At 40.1% G+C, this 16,557-nt stretch overlaps 2 protein-coding genes across 4 annotated transcripts in view; one reads left to right on the top strand and one right to left on the bottom strand.

Annotated features, from left to right (window-relative positions):
• LOC119156454 (cytochrome P450 2J2-like) overlaps window positions 1-16,557 on the top strand; it is a 120,056-nt gene that overhangs the window by 73,621 nt on the left and 29,878 nt on the right. The window lies entirely within an intron of this gene.
• LOC119156456 (cytochrome P450 2J6-like) lies at window positions 656-10,938 on the bottom strand. The gene is made up of 9 exons (XM_037406186.1): window positions 10,768-10,938; window positions 9,044-9,206; window positions 8,532-8,681; window positions 7,381-7,541; window positions 5,036-5,212; window positions 4,339-4,480; window positions 2,740-2,927; window positions 1,524-1,665; window positions 656-999 (listed from the first exon to the last, which is right to left on the bottom strand). Exons 1-9 carry the CDS (start codon window positions 10,936-10,938, stop codon window positions 821-823), a joined length of 1,473 nt encoding a protein of 490 aa, XP_037262083.1. The 3' UTR covers window positions 656-820.

The raw sequence follows: 16,557 nt of genomic DNA on the forward strand, positions 1-16,557 counted from the left end.
CTGATGTGAAGTCAGCTAACTGTGATAAAGAATCCATTAAAGACCTGAAAGAATAAATGAAGCTGAATAAATTATTGGAGGATCTGGAGCAAACACCACCAGAAATTAGCTGTCATGAAAAAGATGTTCTTATGTTGCTGTCAACCAGTGGGCTCATAAAAAAGCAATTTATCAATACTCTGTGTCCACTCCCTGTTGTCATTTGCCTTCCAGTCCTTGCTCCCTACCTGTATTATGAGGGTGAAACCCTCAACTGTCTTGACAGGTGTCAGTGATAGAGTTGTACACAACAAGCTTGCACAGCCACAAACCTGATCAGTCTAAGGGAATGTTATCTCAGATCACACTATCTGCCTCTCTAGAAAGCTTCCTCTAAGAGCTTCTTTTAATTCCTGCACCCACTAATATCCTGAGGCAGACTGAAAGACCTCTAAGCCTATCTCCACAAATGCAACTGTGGCTTACAAGAAAGAATGCACAGATCTTTAACGGTGAGACTTCTAATTTCTAGACTTTAAGTTCTTTCTCTGTAAATCCTCTTTCCAGTTAATAAATAAAGCCCGATTCTATTTCTTCCCTTAATGTCTTTATTTGTTACACATCAAAAGAAATTTACCAAGATTTTCCAAACAGCAAACAAGAATGAAAGATTAACTCTTTGAGGTATAATCCTTAGGATACAACTGTCCAAAAAGCATCTTTCAGGGTACTGGTTAACCAAACCAAGAGGAAAGCAAAAATCTTAAGACATGCAAAAAGAAATTCACAAGCAGAAACAATCTTGCTGAGTAAGTTCCCTGAAACTGCGGGGCACCCTTCCCTACCGAGGAATGGCACAGAGCTGGTAGGGAGGTGGCTTCATTGTGGCTCCAAAAACCAGCTTTGTATTGCCTTCTTTCACTCCTTCTGGCAGGGTGAATGTGAATGCCTGTAACAGGGTGGAAAAGACAATAAAGAGCTCCATCCTTGCCAGCAGCTGCCCCATGCATACTCGGTGCCCTGTGAAAAGACAGAAAAGGCAATCAGCCAAGGGGTTTCTATTGCACCTCCCTTTCTAATCTGCTTGGCTTTTAGTTTGTTTGCTTGTTTTCTGCAGACTTAGTCCTTTTCTCTTAACTAACTTCATCATTTAATGATCCAGAAGTGAAAGGCTGCTTGAATTTCCACTGGAAGTTTTGATCTGTGTTTACAGCAGGCAGCAAGACATTATAGAAATGATCACCAGGGTTTTATAATTTACATTTACATTCTTCCTAGTACTGTGCATTTTGCTGCTACTATCTTGATAACTGGATCTCTCCTCCAAGAGAAACTGGATCTGTCTTCCAAGAGAAACTTTTCTAAGTGTCATTCCTTCCAATCTTTTCCATGTACAATTGGACTTCTCTCTTCCTGGAGATCTTTAAAACAGCGGGATGTGTTTATATACCTATTTGTAAATGTTCTCCTTTTTATGCTGGGGAATGAATGGCTCTTAAGGTGTTACCACAAAGAGTGAATAAAACCCTGTTCAGTGCACATACCTATTGAAAATGGTAAGAATGCATCCCTGTTTACAAAGTTTCCGTCTTTATCCAGAAAGTGGCCTGGGTTGAACTCATCAGGTGTCTCCCATTTTCCAGGGTCAGACAGAACAGAGTCAATATTTGATAAAATTATGGTGTTCTGAAAAAAAGAGCAGTGGCTTCAGTTCTGTCTTATTGTTCATATTAATCAGATAACAAAATAATGACAAAGGAGCAAAGAATTTAATGTCATAATTTAAAGTCTCATTTTTCTCAAGAATGAAATCAAGCTTTAAAAAATTTCATAAGGAGTTTAAACTTTTGAGACTATTGCTACTTGCTCTCCTTTATTACTTGCTGCCACTAAGTGCAATAAAATAAGTGGTTAGGATATTATCATGTTTGTATTGTTAAAATGTTTTACTTTTATTTTTCCTATTGTCACTAAGTATTTTTATTACTTATTCAGCTTTTGAGCTATAGAATATCATGATTATCAGTTTATTTTTTCCTTTTGTTACTCGATGATGTCTGCAACACCAGAGTTGCTTTGAGCAGATCCAGAAAAAGGGAATGAAAATGAGGCTACATGAAAAGCAGCGATGGGAGTATATTTAAGAACAAGCCCTTATGTGCCTTTCAGTTACAACTTGAAAATACTTCAGTTTCATTATAATATTTGCAAGATATTGCATTTAAAAATTGTGATACAAAAATAATTTCACATTTGAAAGTTTTTCAGTAAAACCTTTTTTTTCCATTTTTGAATGGCCTCTGTTCACCAGCTGATAAGCCATTTTGACAAGGGACAGACCTGAGACTGATGGAAATTAATATGTTTATTTCCAGTCACCATTCACAAGCTTTCTGTTGGGAGAAATAATGATATAAGAATACTAATAGTTAGGATGAAGTGCACATTTCCTTGAAGACAGTCATAGCTTAGGGCACTGCTAGAACTGATAGGGCACAAGAATTCTTGTCCTCAATCAAGAAAACCCTCAAAAGCCTTTCTAAATGCATCTAATGTACCAAAGACCTACACAGCAGTTCTCAATCATAGTTGCTTTTCAACTAAATGAGCAATTACATCAAAAGCAACTAAAAAAGGAAAGTATTTTGGGAATCACTAGCTGAGGTGGCTTCAGTTGTTAAAAAGTTATGTTAAATCAGTTTTAAAAACTGTTGCAAGCGTACCAGACATCAGATATTCAAATATGCAGCATATTTCTACCTTTGGAACAGGAAATCCCAGCAGCTCTGTGTCCTTCACGCTCTGTCTTGGAAGTGCAATTAAGACTATGTTACTGTATCGCTGGATCTCGTGAATTACAGCATTTGTATAAGGCAACTTCTTTCTGTCCTCGTAGCAAATTAAATGGGAACAACCGAGAACATCATCCATCTCCTTTTGGACTTTCTCTAAGGAGGAATATTCAGCTTTAAATATACAACAAATAAACTCTACATATTTTTTCCTATTGCTTTTTACAGTAAGAATAACATCCAACAAGATGAAAAAGATATTTTATAAAATAAGAGCACCTTCAAATTCCCATACAGATGACCTGAATAAAATTTGACTCTGAAATTGTTTATAGGTTGCATACCCAAGCAGTACTTTAAAAATAACAGTAGCAAAGTCATTCTTTAAGAATATTTAGATTCCTGTTGTGTTACTGCTCTGAGGTAATTCATAAAAATACTTTTATTAAGATTTATTTTTACAGTCAGGGAATCAACTGGAAAAAGAAATTTAATTGTTTATTAGGAGACCAGTTTAGTAACTAATGAGGGATTGTTCTTCACTCACAACCACATAGGTGGCCCAGTCGCTATTCTGTAATTACCTGCCCTGGGAAGCACTTACACGAATTAATTTTTCTCAAGGCCTTTTTTTTCTTCTTCTTTTTTTTTTTACTTAAAATCTGAGCTGAGATGGTAATTTATGATTAATTTCTGATCTGAAATGATCTGATTAGTACTATAGCCTTTATAATTGCAATTAGATTGACCCTATGCATCAGGAAACTTAAGACTATTTTAATATACCCTGCAAGGGTGAAAGATCATGTTGTGAAAATTCAAGTATGCTCAATCCAATCTCTAATTTTAGATCTTTTGAAGAGTTTTTAGGCACCAACAATGGGACATCCTTTCTCTTTACCATTTCCAACATTTTCTTCTTACTAGCCTCCTGCTGTGCCTGGTACTCAGCTTAAACTCCCAGATATGAGGCCTTTGAAGTGATTTGTATACCTTTCAATCTTATCTATCCTATGCACTCTGACGCTTCCTTTTCACTTACTTTGCCAAGCTATATCTTTCCTCTGTGAATATCATTATTAAAAACATACGGTTTCAAGCTACTCACCCCAATCTTTTTTTTTTAATATCTATATGTAGAAGTCTATGTTTGAAGTTTTAAGTTTCATGGAATAACCACACATATTAGCAACCTCCCACTGTACTGAAATAATTTCTGCTGCAAAGAAGCCAGGAGCACTTCAAAGAGTAGCAGTCATGGGATGGAAAGGATGACCTGAACACTCCACCTTGTCTTCCGTGGAAGTCTAATCATTATCTTGTCCAAGACTAGACTCCTCCGTCTGATCAGAAGAATCACACCCTGCATTCTGTATAGGTCTGTTAAAAATGAAACCTAAAATGGCTGGCCTGTATGTTGGAAAGGATACAGCAAGAAAGAGATACATGCAGTTCACCTGATTCACACCCTAATAATTAGTTCCTCTATTATTCTTTGAACAAGCTGCACTGCTATTTGAACATGTATGATTTCTAAAAAGTTGCAGAACTGTTTGGGTGTGCTTACCTTGAATATCAGGATAAATCACCATATAGAGCAATGCCCAACGTAAAGTGGTGGCTGTTGTTTCTACACCTGCCAGAAAGAGGTCAAAAATAGACTGGATCAAGTTTTCTTCATCATAAGTAGCATCAGCATCTCCTTTAGTCTGCAGATATGAATTGAAAAGACCAAGTTATGTCACACAAAAAAAAGAAGTAAACCACTTTGCATCACAGGAATATTTACTGATACTATCCAAAATGAAAAAAAAGAAAAAAAAAATAATCAAAGCGCTAGAAAATAAAACCTTCTGCCTAAAATGAAGACATTTTCTAATATTTTCCAGTATACTTGTCAATTTATCCTATCCATATAAACAGGTTTTTCTTCAGCCATGACAAAGTTACTAATTGTACATGCTTTCTACTCCTGCTGCAAAGTCCACCATAACAGTGATTTCTAGTTGTATCTTAATCATATGCAGATCTGTTATTATTGAGGTTAAAGCTAATCTGCCTGTGAATCTATTTACATTATTACTTCATCATCCTTCTGCCATCTCTTAGTGTCAACTTTTTTTAGTTCATCTACCTATAAGCTTTTCTATGGAGAAATGGTATACTTCTAAATTTATATTAGACATCATTATAATCAAAGCAGCACTTAAAAACAACTTAAAATCGTTGTTAGTGGGGCATAAGAAGAGTTCAGAGGTACTCACTTTATCTATCTCATCCAAATAGTAATCAATAAAATCTTGATTTTCATCTGTTCCTCTTTTTTTTTTGTGGTTTTCAAGTTCCTTTGCTAATAGAGTGTTCACAAAATTTATGCTGGCCTTAGCTTGTTTCATTGGTGCTAGGAAACGACTTGGAAGCCAGGGAAAGATTTCACATACCTATAAAAGAGATATTTTAGACATGTGGTATTACTGACACGAGCAAAGTAAATTTGAATCCCAATATAGGCTTTTGGGTAGTAGAAAAAACATGGAAGGGATAATGCCTACCCCATGATTCATTAAAGCTTTTCTTAATCCCATTTTTCCCTGGAGCAGAATTTCTCTTAGTTTTACGCTATAAATTTTCCATTGTGATGCATAAAGAATAAATAAAGTTCCTCTATACCCCAATTATTTGCTAGACTGAACTTCAGTACCAAGGACCTCATATAAAATGTGCCCCTGTTCTCAGTTTATCCAACATACATATCATTTCTATCTCATTACCAAAAAAAAACCATATCGAGGCTGACTTCCTTGATATATCTGCTAACCAAAAATAGAAATATCTAAACCCAGGACTGTAGGACACTGAATGCATGGGGATTTTACGAGATAGGCCTTCTCATAGATAAGAATCAAACACATCACATCTGTGTGGTATGCAAAACAACTTGATGAAGTAGAAATACTGAGCCCTGTGGATTCCCTGCTGTTTATTCATGGTCTAAACCTATTCACACTCTTGGACTTGTACTATTACAAAACCGCATCTCAGCAGAAAAGAAAACAAAACACTCCTTACATTAATTCCATTCCTCTACTTCATTTCCCTTTCTTTTTTCTCCTTTTACAGATTGTACCATGTCCTTCCAGTTTACAGAATTACTGCAGCTTAAATTATGTATTAGGTCATAACACTTGGGCTCACCTATTTAAATGGCAGCTGCATTACAAAGATTTATCTTCCCACAGACCTGTTCAGATTCCTGGCTTGTATTTATTTGTCGTCCTACTGCATAATTTTGCTTAAAAATACCTGTCCACTTACCACAAAAACAGATTAGTACAGACCATCATTAAAGGATTGCACATCGCTGTGAAAGCACTGTGGAGAGCAGGACAGAATGAAATACTGGACTAGAATGTTTTTGTTGGCTGTGGCCACACTATTAAGAGTTTTTAAGAACACCTTGTAAAAATACCTACTGAGACCACTTTGGAATTAGCTGATCCTGTGTTTACCCTAATTAGAAGATAGGTTAGGAATCATTCTACCTGCATCTTCTGGGAGAAAAAATCATAAGTAGTTTCATTTTTTTTCGAGATCTCAAATTCTTTAGGACTTTGATTACAGCAGTTTCCAGTTAGTAAGAAATGTTGGAAACCATGCAAGATACAAAGCCAGATGTGTTCCAGCAAGTTCTGCAGAAGCAGGCTGCATTGTACATTGGTAATTGACTTCTTGACTATATACAGTATTGTGGTTCCAATTTATAAATGGTTAATGATAAAACCGCCCTTGTTTGAGGCAGTCTGTTCTACTGGTTTTGCAACTGCAGTCACAGCTTCACACAGAAGCAAGATAGCATTTTTTTCTGTCCAGTGGGCCAGATGTGCAGTCAGGAGCTGCGGCCTTGGATGGAGACAAATATCCAGCAGCTAATGGAGTGTGACTTCCAGTATGTGTTATCGAATTCTCATAAGTACATGCAGATGTGGTACAGGTGTTGCTGCCGAAAACTATAGGAAAAAGGTACCATTAAGCAATTTTATGATATGTTACATTTGCACAAAACGGTTACTCTACTTAAATTCATATGAAGTTAGCTAACAGTAGTGCAGGAAGCAGTAAAGCCCGTGTTACTCTTGACATTTGTTGACAGTCATATGATTTCACACAGCGAAGAAAACTACTTTGTTAGGTAGAATTTAAGATAAGCCTATTTCAGAGCTGTTCTTTCTTTTTTTCTTTTTTTTTACTTTTATTTTTAACTATATTTTACTACTGGTTTTCAGTTATAGTTTAAAACGCTGTTTGTACAGGAAACACAGTTGTACAGGCAGCATTTCTGCAAGACTGGCCTTTGTGCATCTCCCAAACATGTAGCGAGCCTGTGTTTCCATTCCCATCCACCAGACGTGAAATTGCTGTGCTATGATGAGGAATAAGCAATTGAAACAAGCTTTGAACTGCATCTGAAAATATTATTCTGATGAGTACTCCAGCAATTCCCAGTGCATTAGTATTTATTTTTGTTATAAAAGTAACAAGCAAGCTGCCTTTTTCATTGTCTATCTATATAAAGTAAACAAACAAACAAACAAAAAATCATTTTCCTCACAAAGAAAGAGACGCTGTTCATAAATCCTGCTATAGTATCAATGGATTCAATCAACTGGTGAAAATTTTCATCATCTTTAGAGAAGCGATGTCCAAAAATCACAGAACAGATCACATTTGAGACAGTATGAACGACAGGCATAGTGGGGTCCAGAGGTTTTCCTGTAAACACAGTCAACAGCATTCACCATTAACACATAATGTTCCTGCTTTTCCCACTGAGAGGAGAGCTGATGAGATTTTACAAACACTTCTGACATTAATTAGATTGCTGAAAATGATTCTGAATTAATTAAGGTTGAAATTAATTAAATTGCAATTTATTGGTTAAAGGCATGAATAAAGAGTAACTTCAGACATCTAAAAACACTGTTGGTTAAAAAAAGGCAAGACTACTGGTGGGAGTGTAATTAGTAGTAGTAATTATAAAAACACCCAGATTTCACAGAACCTTGGCATCAATAGATCTCATGTTTGGCAATAACCATGGTACAAAAAAGGTCAGCTGAGACATTGTTATGAACAAGCAGCTGAATTGAAAAGAGAACCACCTTCTATCCTTTGCTCATCTCCTTTTCACCTCAATAATAGAATAATTAAGCAAACCTATAGATCACCCTGTCATTCAGCAGCACAATCTGAACAAACGTCTTCCCTTACTGAGGTGACTACCGCAAGCTGTGTGAGGTGAGCTTTTTCCACTGCACTTGCCAGAGCAGAGCCATAGGGTTGTGCAGCCCTGGTCAAAGCTATTAACATTTAGTGCCTTGGTTTGGGGTTTTGTTTTTTGGTTGTTGGGTTGTTTTTTTTTTTGCAGAAGTATATCGGCTGTTGTGACACTTACTTTGTTACTGTTTCCTGTTACCCTGATTCTGTGACCATGAGAAAGGTAAAACAGACTTAAGTAGTAATAACACTAACAGACAGGGATCGTGGAGTCTCAGTCCTAAGTTCATACCGTGGGGTTTCATGCGTAGCACTTCTGCAAGGAAATGTCTCGTGCAAATCATATGTTACAGAGCTTCGAGACTCAGCTCTGCATGCACACTTTAAATACATATTTGAAATCAAATAGTTTCAAAAGCTACAGGTGACCCATTCTTCAGCAAAATCACCCATTGCACCGCCTGACCTGCATATTGAGTCACATACCATTCATTTTCTGGAAGTATTCCACCAGGTGACAGGCCTCCTTTTGTAGCTGATACTCCTGGTCTTTTTTCCCCACTCCCATTTTCCTCATTGTCGCAAGTCCAAAATGCCTCTGTTGCTTCCAGAGATGACCATTAGAAAACATAACACCTGGGACCATAATGAACTAATGCTGTTAATGCTTCATAAATTAATGAATTTGTACAGTTAATATGCCAAAGAAGCTTCTCTTTCATTCTAATTTTTTCAAATTTTTGCCAGCAGTCTGGCAGCATTCCCCTTTCCTCTTCTTTCTTCTTATAGTTTAGCAATCTGTCTCCTGTGTAGAAACTCTTACAATAGCTATATTCTGCCATTGTTGTTCCGCCAGAATCAAAAAAAGAAGTATATTATAAAACCTCATGAAAATATTAACTTTTTTCCCCACTATAAATTAAGGACTTCAGGACTCTAAATGAGTTTCCAAAGCCAGACTTAGAACACACAAAAAGATTTATGAAAATAATAATTACCGTTTCCTTGATTCAGCATGTGAAAGACTCTGCTTGTTGGCCTTCCAGCAACATGTTCAGCATGAACAGTCAGACCTTCCTTCACTGCCTGAAACCCTTGCAGGACAACGACAGGAACATTTGAAAGCCATAAGGTGAAGACGTTACCATGAATTTTGGCCATCTGTAGAACAAAGCAGCATCAGAATAACAGGCGTGAGAACCAGTACATTTAAATCAAACATGATGAACAAGATCTTTTCCCTTGGCAGATGCCCGAGGAGTGATTGACCTTGAGAAGAGCACCAAATCTATTCTTGCATATAACATAGCCTGAAGTCAGGTTTCTATTGAAAGTCTCATTTACTAAAGATCAAGATGTTCCCAAAATGTCAGCTATTGCCAAAGCCTATGATGCTATTGATCATGTCTTACAATTCAAACTCTTTGCAGATGAATTCTTACACATTTGTAAGAAGAAAACATTAGCTCATGAGTTTAAGTGAACATCTACAGATTCCCCTTCGTGTATTGTGTAGCAAAAGCAGCTGAGGAGGTGAGCAAAGCAGGAACCACCCCCTCCTTTCTAGCTAAACTGTAATAGCCCTGTCTCCGCAATGCCCTGCACACAGCCATCACTAGAAGTAGGCAGGACAGTCCTTTCCCTAGCTGGAGAACTGGGAAATGGAAAAGGCTGAGGGAAGTGCAACAGTGCGTAGGTCAAAGCAGCAAGTCTGCGGGGCAGAGTAGGCTGGGAAGAGCGTGGCATTACCAAAACATCCCAAGAACTGCAGAGTTCAAAATTTTGCTGCCTGGGAGCAAACAAGAGGGAACAGATAGGCATGTTGAGCAAAAAGTTATACACATGTGCTTGCACGTTTGTGTTTAACTTCATTTCGAGAAGGACTAATTCATAGCTTTTGATATCTTGGGATGAGCACTACTCTTCAGGTTTGGGAGGTCAGAAATAGAAGAAAACAAGGCACACACTGGCTATAATTTAATGTTGTGGAGTCATACTACTTTGCCTTGAAATATACAACTTGGGAAAAGAAAACTGGCAAGACAGGAAGGCTGAGAACAAAGAGTGAAAGCAAGGTGCTGTTATATATTTAAATGTTAATTATTTTTTTTATATATGAGGAATATAAAACATTAGGGTACAAATTCTAGAAGTGCTGTGCATTACAACTGGACTCAGAAAAGAGTTTGAGCATAGGCACGCAATTAATTAGCTCAGCTACTTAAAAGCTCAATCAGGCTCAGCAGACTGAACTCTCTTGTTAAAATCTAACCAACAGGTACGTCAGAAAAAAAATTTACTCTAAGATCTTTGAAAAATCTGTTGAATAAGTATAAAAATATTAATCTTTTCTATACTGGAAACACACATGCACTCAGTAGTTATTTCATGGGATATCTGGAAACTGCCAGTGCAACAACAGTCAAAATACAGACCTGCAAAAGACTGCACAGAATTAAAGACTCTGCTTTAAAACGTGCATTTTCCTACGTGTAAGACAGGAACATTATCATCAGTATTATTTTGTTCATATGCACATAAGGTTTTAATGATGTTACATAGCTGGAAATTTTCATACCTAAACCCAGATATTTTAATGATCCCCACCTATTTTCACATCTATACAATTTAGAATAAATCCCTCCCAAATAAAACTATGTTAAATGCTTACGTTTACTTTTCAATCAGCTTATGAATCCATTAATTGCTTGAAAATACATACTTTTTTAAGGATCTCATGATGAATTTGGAAGTTCATCTGCAGCAGATTTCCAAAGAATGGGTACGGAGTTGGTCCAGGAGGAAATCGTCTTCGCATCCATTGCAATTTCAGAAACTGCATAAACAGCAGAGACACCACAAAAAACACCAACACCACACTTATTGTTAACATTTCACTTCTGATTTACAAGGCTATGTTGCCGTTGAAAAACCACTGTATAGGCAGAGGACAGATCTGCTTTATCTTGCTTTGCTGGTACCTCCCTAAATAGAGAAAAAGATATTGAAGCTTCTGTGCCTCTGTCCTTCCCTCTTCATCACTTTATTTCCTCACCCCAGAGAATGAAATGTTCTTATTTTTAAGCATATATAACATCATTCCATTATATTGCAGCGATAAATCTGACAACTGTCAGCTCTCCAAGGGATACAAAATGCAGGTTAATCATATGCCTCCTCATGCCATGGCAGTCGCTGTGACAAAAATCCCTGCCCACAGTACTCGTTTCATAAACAGCCTCTTGCAAGAACAGAGAAATAAAATTTAAAAGTCCTGAGGGTTGGCTACTCACCCAGGCCAGCAGGATTACTGAAAAGTTCAGGCTTATCAGTAGCCATCATGTGCATCAGCCATGTGCACTGCTCCTTCACTCACCTCACATTATTGCTTGATTCTGACGCTCTCTGCTATTCCTTTAGTAGTTTATTTTTCTTCATGGCTTAAATTGTAAGCTCTTTAGGAGGTGGCTGAACCTTTTAATTTTGTGCCTAGAGCACATAAAACAGAAAAGACTCTAATCCATCATTGGGTAACAAGAGTTTGACGGTTATAATGGCGTAACACCAAAGTGTTCTCACACTCCCTATTCAGCTGCACAGATAAGCGGGGCTGCAAGGTCTTCATGACCAAGTAGAAAGCAAAATTTCTTCACCCCCTCCAGATGCCTGTCAGCTAACTCCCACTGCATTGCCTGCAGCAGGGGTAAAGATGACATACAACTGTCTGCGTGAGCTTCTTTCACAAGTGCTCTCGTGCAACTGAGCAACTCCATTTGGGAGCTGTGGATTGGTTTTCCTTTATGGAGGTAGATCCTGTGCCCCGGCAAAGGGGATCATTGCGGACAACACAGCTTTGGCGCTTCTTCTGCGCTTGCTCAAGGAACAGCACTAGCTTAGTCTCAGCTCATCTGGCTTCGACAGCAGCATATAGCACTCTGGAAAGTCACCTAGATGGCTTAGCTGCTCACATGCCAAACTTACAGAGCTGGCACAGCTAAAAGTAAAAGTCGTGAGGTGTTGAGCAAGTTGGTTCACTCCAGAAGTGGGGCAGAGTGCTAACATTTGCACAGTCTTACTGGTCAGCGATTCAACTGAAAGCTGGAATCAAACTAAACTATCCACTTCAGAGACCACTTGTGTGACTTGTAGTTCCTTCACTTGCGGTACTGCCCTTTATCTCAGCAGGTCCCAACTCTGAATTTACTGTTTGCCAAAGTCTCCTTGGGAGAAGAAAGAGTCACAGTTGTGACTGTGGCAGCTGTTCTGGGATGATATCCCAAACGAAATGATTCTGTCCTTCCTGGACATTGTCTGTGAGGAAGACAACATGGACAGTGATTTTTGTCATGGTGATTGCACTGGCCCTGGCTGACTAGCTGTTTAACATCCAGAAGATGTGCTTGACTTAGTGGGATTTTCATCCCGGGGGGGGGGGGGGGGAGTGTGAGAAAACACCAGCTGAGGTGCCCAACTGTTGCATGCAGAGGCTGGTATCACAGCTTCACCTTCCAGAGAGCCCACATCCACCCACATTCAAGGGCACAGCTGCTGTGGTGCAGATTCTCATGCCCCCAACCCCTCCTGGATAGGTGTTAGACCCAAGTCCACCACAAGTCATGCTCAAGATCTTCGAGAGCAGCCTGCAAGGCCTTTCACGTTGGGTAGTGGCAGTGGGAGACTTCGAGAGGATCAGCCCAGGCTCCGCATGAGTCCTCAATGGCATGGTCTCTGCCAGGTTCCATATGATCGCTTGCCCAGGGCACCTATGCTACATGGACCGCAAGACCTATCAGTGAGACCTAAAAGGGGCTTCTCCCCAGTGTTGTTACTTTCATAGGGTGAACAGAAAAATGACAGATTCCACATATATTGCTGGGAGAAGGGCTGTGAATGTCCTCACGGCCCATGAGGCTCACCTGCCTTGCCTGCTTGCAGCCCCATCCGGCCCCTCCACCTCTTCTGAGCGATCCTGCCCGGCTGCTCTGCATCTCCCCTGGCTCTCCAGGCTCGCTCTGACTTTTCCACACATATTAGCCATGTTGTGGTGATGGTACCTCACAGCCTATACATGAAGTGCTTGCGTTTAGAAAGGCAGCTGCCAAACACCTTTGCCGTGTCTTTAGGAGAAGATGTTAAAGGGCGTACAGCTTGCTTTCCTCTTCAGATAAGATGGTGCTGGAGGACAGGGAAGAGGGAAGCCTGATAAAATGCACGATTTGCCACAGTTTCCATGAGTGAGAATTGAATGCCTGGGGAGGCAGGGGTGACAGCAGGCTGACAGCTCAGCAGAACAGAAAGCTATCCCTCTTACCAGCGAATCCTCCTCTGTTCCCTCTCCCCAGGACAGCTGTTGACCCATTCTCATCTCTCCCTTCCTTTCTGCTCTCAGAGGAAAGGATCCATTTGCCCTGTACTTTGGCTTTTGAACTGAAACATGCTGTGGCCTGTGCCCTACCAGCTTCATGGCAGCTTGTCTGCACCCCATTGTTTTCCATGCCCCAAATTCAGTTGCAGGACTAATCTCCATCTCCCACCCACAAAGCACATAGCTGCTAGGGTGCCTTCCAGGGAAGCACTAGAGCCAGATACTCAGAGAGGGAGGTCACCCTCCCAGGCTAATAATAGTGTTTCAGGACATGTTCCCCATCTCACCTGCCTGTTGCAGTACCCTGAGGAGTGATGCAAAGAAAGTACATCTTTTTAGATGCCATCTGAGAGGGGTGAGCAACAGCTAAAGAGAAATAGAGCAGCAGAAGCATGCAAACAAAACCTGACTCTCAAAGAGGGGCAACGCCTCCTATAATTTGTAGGGAGAGAGTCTTCAGTAGCCCAGATTCATGGCAGTCCCTGGCAAGAGCACAGGTTCCTCCTCTTTGCTCCTCTTGCATCAGCTCACACCGACTGCTTGGGGACACAGTATAGGGGCTCTGGAAGAAAACAGAAACAATCTGCAGGAGCTGCCTTCTCTGCAAGCCCCCCAAAGTTGGGGATGGAAAGGGTCCTGCACCCAGCACCTTCCCTGCAAACTTGAAGTACCTACATGATGCCATGCAGGGTCTCTATGCCCGGCAGTAGGACACGCATGGCCAGGGGAAGTCACAGAAGCACGACGTGCTCGTCTGCTCTCCCCCATTTTCTGCATGAGGGGAGGTGCCTTGCTGGGGGGAGAGGGGAGAGAGGAGCATCACTGCCACTGCCCCTTAACCCAGACACTGAGCTTCGAGTTGTACTGCTTACAAGGAACCAGTGAGAGCAGCCACATCCACAGTCCCTTCACAGACCTGAGACCAACGTCTTCGCCTCACCGGGACCCTCCTGAGCTTCCCCCTTAAAGTTCAGCCCAGAAAAGCAGTGCATCTGCCCCGGCTGGAAGCACACTCCCTGGCACACAGGGCATGCTGAGGCTGGCCATGGTGGGAAACGACAAAAAAGGTTTCACTGGACTAAGTGCAGACAACTTTAATTTTATACAACGTTGATCAGTCACCCCATCTTGGTGCCCATCTTGAGAAGATCAGTCCTCTTGGAGGAGACTTCGGTGCTGTCACAGCCCAGAGGAGGAAAGCACTGTCAGGAGCTCCAAGGCATGAGACCGCCATGAGCTGCAGCCTTGCTAAGAAGAGTAGAAATAACAAACAAGTAGGGCTGCAACACAGCACACACCAAAACAGAAGGAAAGATGAGAAAATGAGGTATAAACAAACAGTGAAAACTGGCACAAATACATGCTAACTTCAGGTGTTTGAAAGTGTAAGGAATCATGTTTTGAACTGTGTGAGTAGCTGCGTGGTACTTAGTTGCCAGCTAGGGTTAAACCACAACACGTGCAAAGACTCTCACCATTTAAAAAGAAAAAAACCAAAAACCAAACTAAAAATTCATCTACGACACTGAAATTACAATCCCTGTTTATGCAAATTATCAGTAATGGTACCAATAAATACTGTCCACCTGCCCTACATTTGGCTTCATATACTAACAAAACCAAAACATTCAAAATGGTAACTTAATAAATATAAATATTAATATTGTAATAATATAGGCAATATTTTAATCACAAACTAATCTTTACTAAAGAATATGGCGTTAACAAAAATACCAGACTGGGCCAGTCAACTGCACATAAAAACTTAAATCCTTTTGTTGATCAGCTAAATGTTAATTATAAGGCTTTTTTAAATACTCTGATTAGATTTTATGAAAGCCATTCGCTGCTTCTCCGGTTGTAATTTATTAAAGTTAAGATTGTTTACATTTGGCAACTCCAGCACAATGAAATTTTTTTAACACTGAATTGCACAGGTCAAGCCAGTGCTTAAAATTTTACTTGCTGACTTAACTCTGTTGGTTTGAGATGTGAAAAACATTTGCATCCACACTGGCATTGCTGCACTGATGAAATCCCTTCTGTGGACAGGATCATGATACTAGAAATTTATCAGTTTTATCAGCCTTTTGGAGATGCAGGGCCACCCTGTTGGCAGAAAAGCTCTAACAGAGCACACCGCTCAAGAAGTTCCTCAGGCTGGATAAGGCAGAACAATCTGCAGGGTTCGTTATCCACTCACACGATGGAATCTGACTGCAGCATTGACCCCCTTCTTACAAAAGAACTGCAGATGTTGTAGCCATTTATCTAAATTTTGTTCAGACTCCTTTGTCTTTTACTTTAATAAGGAACATAAAAACTTACCAGATAGAGCTGGACCAAGTTTGGAGGGTGGGAGGGTGGTGGGGTGGTGGTGGAATCTCATGTGATGTTCACTGCATTGCTAAGTTTTGGGACATGAAAGGCAGAACCAGGACCATTGCACCATCCCTCATCGCCAGGCGACCCCAATTAAACAGTATACTCACCCCTTCCTACTGATTTCTTATTTTTCTTACACTGATTATACTTTCTTGTTTGTTGTTAAATTTGAGGTATATTTTCTCTTCTTCTTGACCGTTTTGCAGCATTACAAACAATCTGAAAGAGCAGGTTTGCCCTTAGGAGCAGTACTGACTACATGGACATCAGCTTGTGAATCACAGGTCTGAATAACAGTTTTAAAACAGTGGCCATGGTAACAACCGTATGAACGCCCAGTGCTGCTTGAGACAGGAATTAGGAACGAGATAGCCACAGCGTGTCGTGCCAGGCAACCAGAGAGATGAACACAAAATATTCCTTACTGAGGTTTGTCCCGCTAAGACCACGGAGCAGAGGTCTCAAACAGCTCAAGACTTGTAGGTCTATTTAAAAATCAGAGTTAATCAGGGTTTAAAGCTGGTTAAAGAAACATTACTTCTGAGTGAAAACTCTTCCAGTGCTACTTTCTTGCTTTATCTACCACATTTTCTTTTGCCTACCACAGTTTGTACCTTCACGTTTGGGAAATGAAATTCCAGTACTGAGCTACCAACAGCAGAAATAATGCAATCCAGACCAGCAGCTTTCGCTTCTGGGCTTCAGACCTCAACGGATCCTCAGCCAACCTCTGTATGGTGAAAGACAATTAAGAAATGCAGA

Source organism: Falco rusticolus, chromosome 13 (genome assembly GCF_015220075.1).
Source record: "Falco rusticolus isolate bFalRus1 chromosome 13, bFalRus1.pri, whole genome shotgun sequence".
Classification (NCBI taxonomy): domain Eukaryota; kingdom Metazoa; phylum Chordata; class Aves; order Falconiformes; family Falconidae; genus Falco; species Falco rusticolus.

What these genes read in the sequence shown, in the direction of transcription:
- LOC119156456 (XM_037406186.1), bottom strand. Translation starts at nt 10,938, where the DNA reads ATGTTAACAATAAGTGTGGTGTTGGTGTTTTTTGTGGTGTCTCTGCTG. An exon ending in ATACTTCCAGAAAATGAATG is followed by an intron (nt 7,542 to 8,531) that starts GTATGTGACTCA and finishes CTGTGTTTACAG; the next exon opens with GAAAACCTCTGGACCCCACT. An exon ending in TGGGATTTCCTGTTCCAAAG is followed by an intron (nt 1,666 to 2,739) that starts GTAGAAATATGC and finishes TCTTTTTTTCAG; the next exon opens with AACACCATAATTTTATCAAA.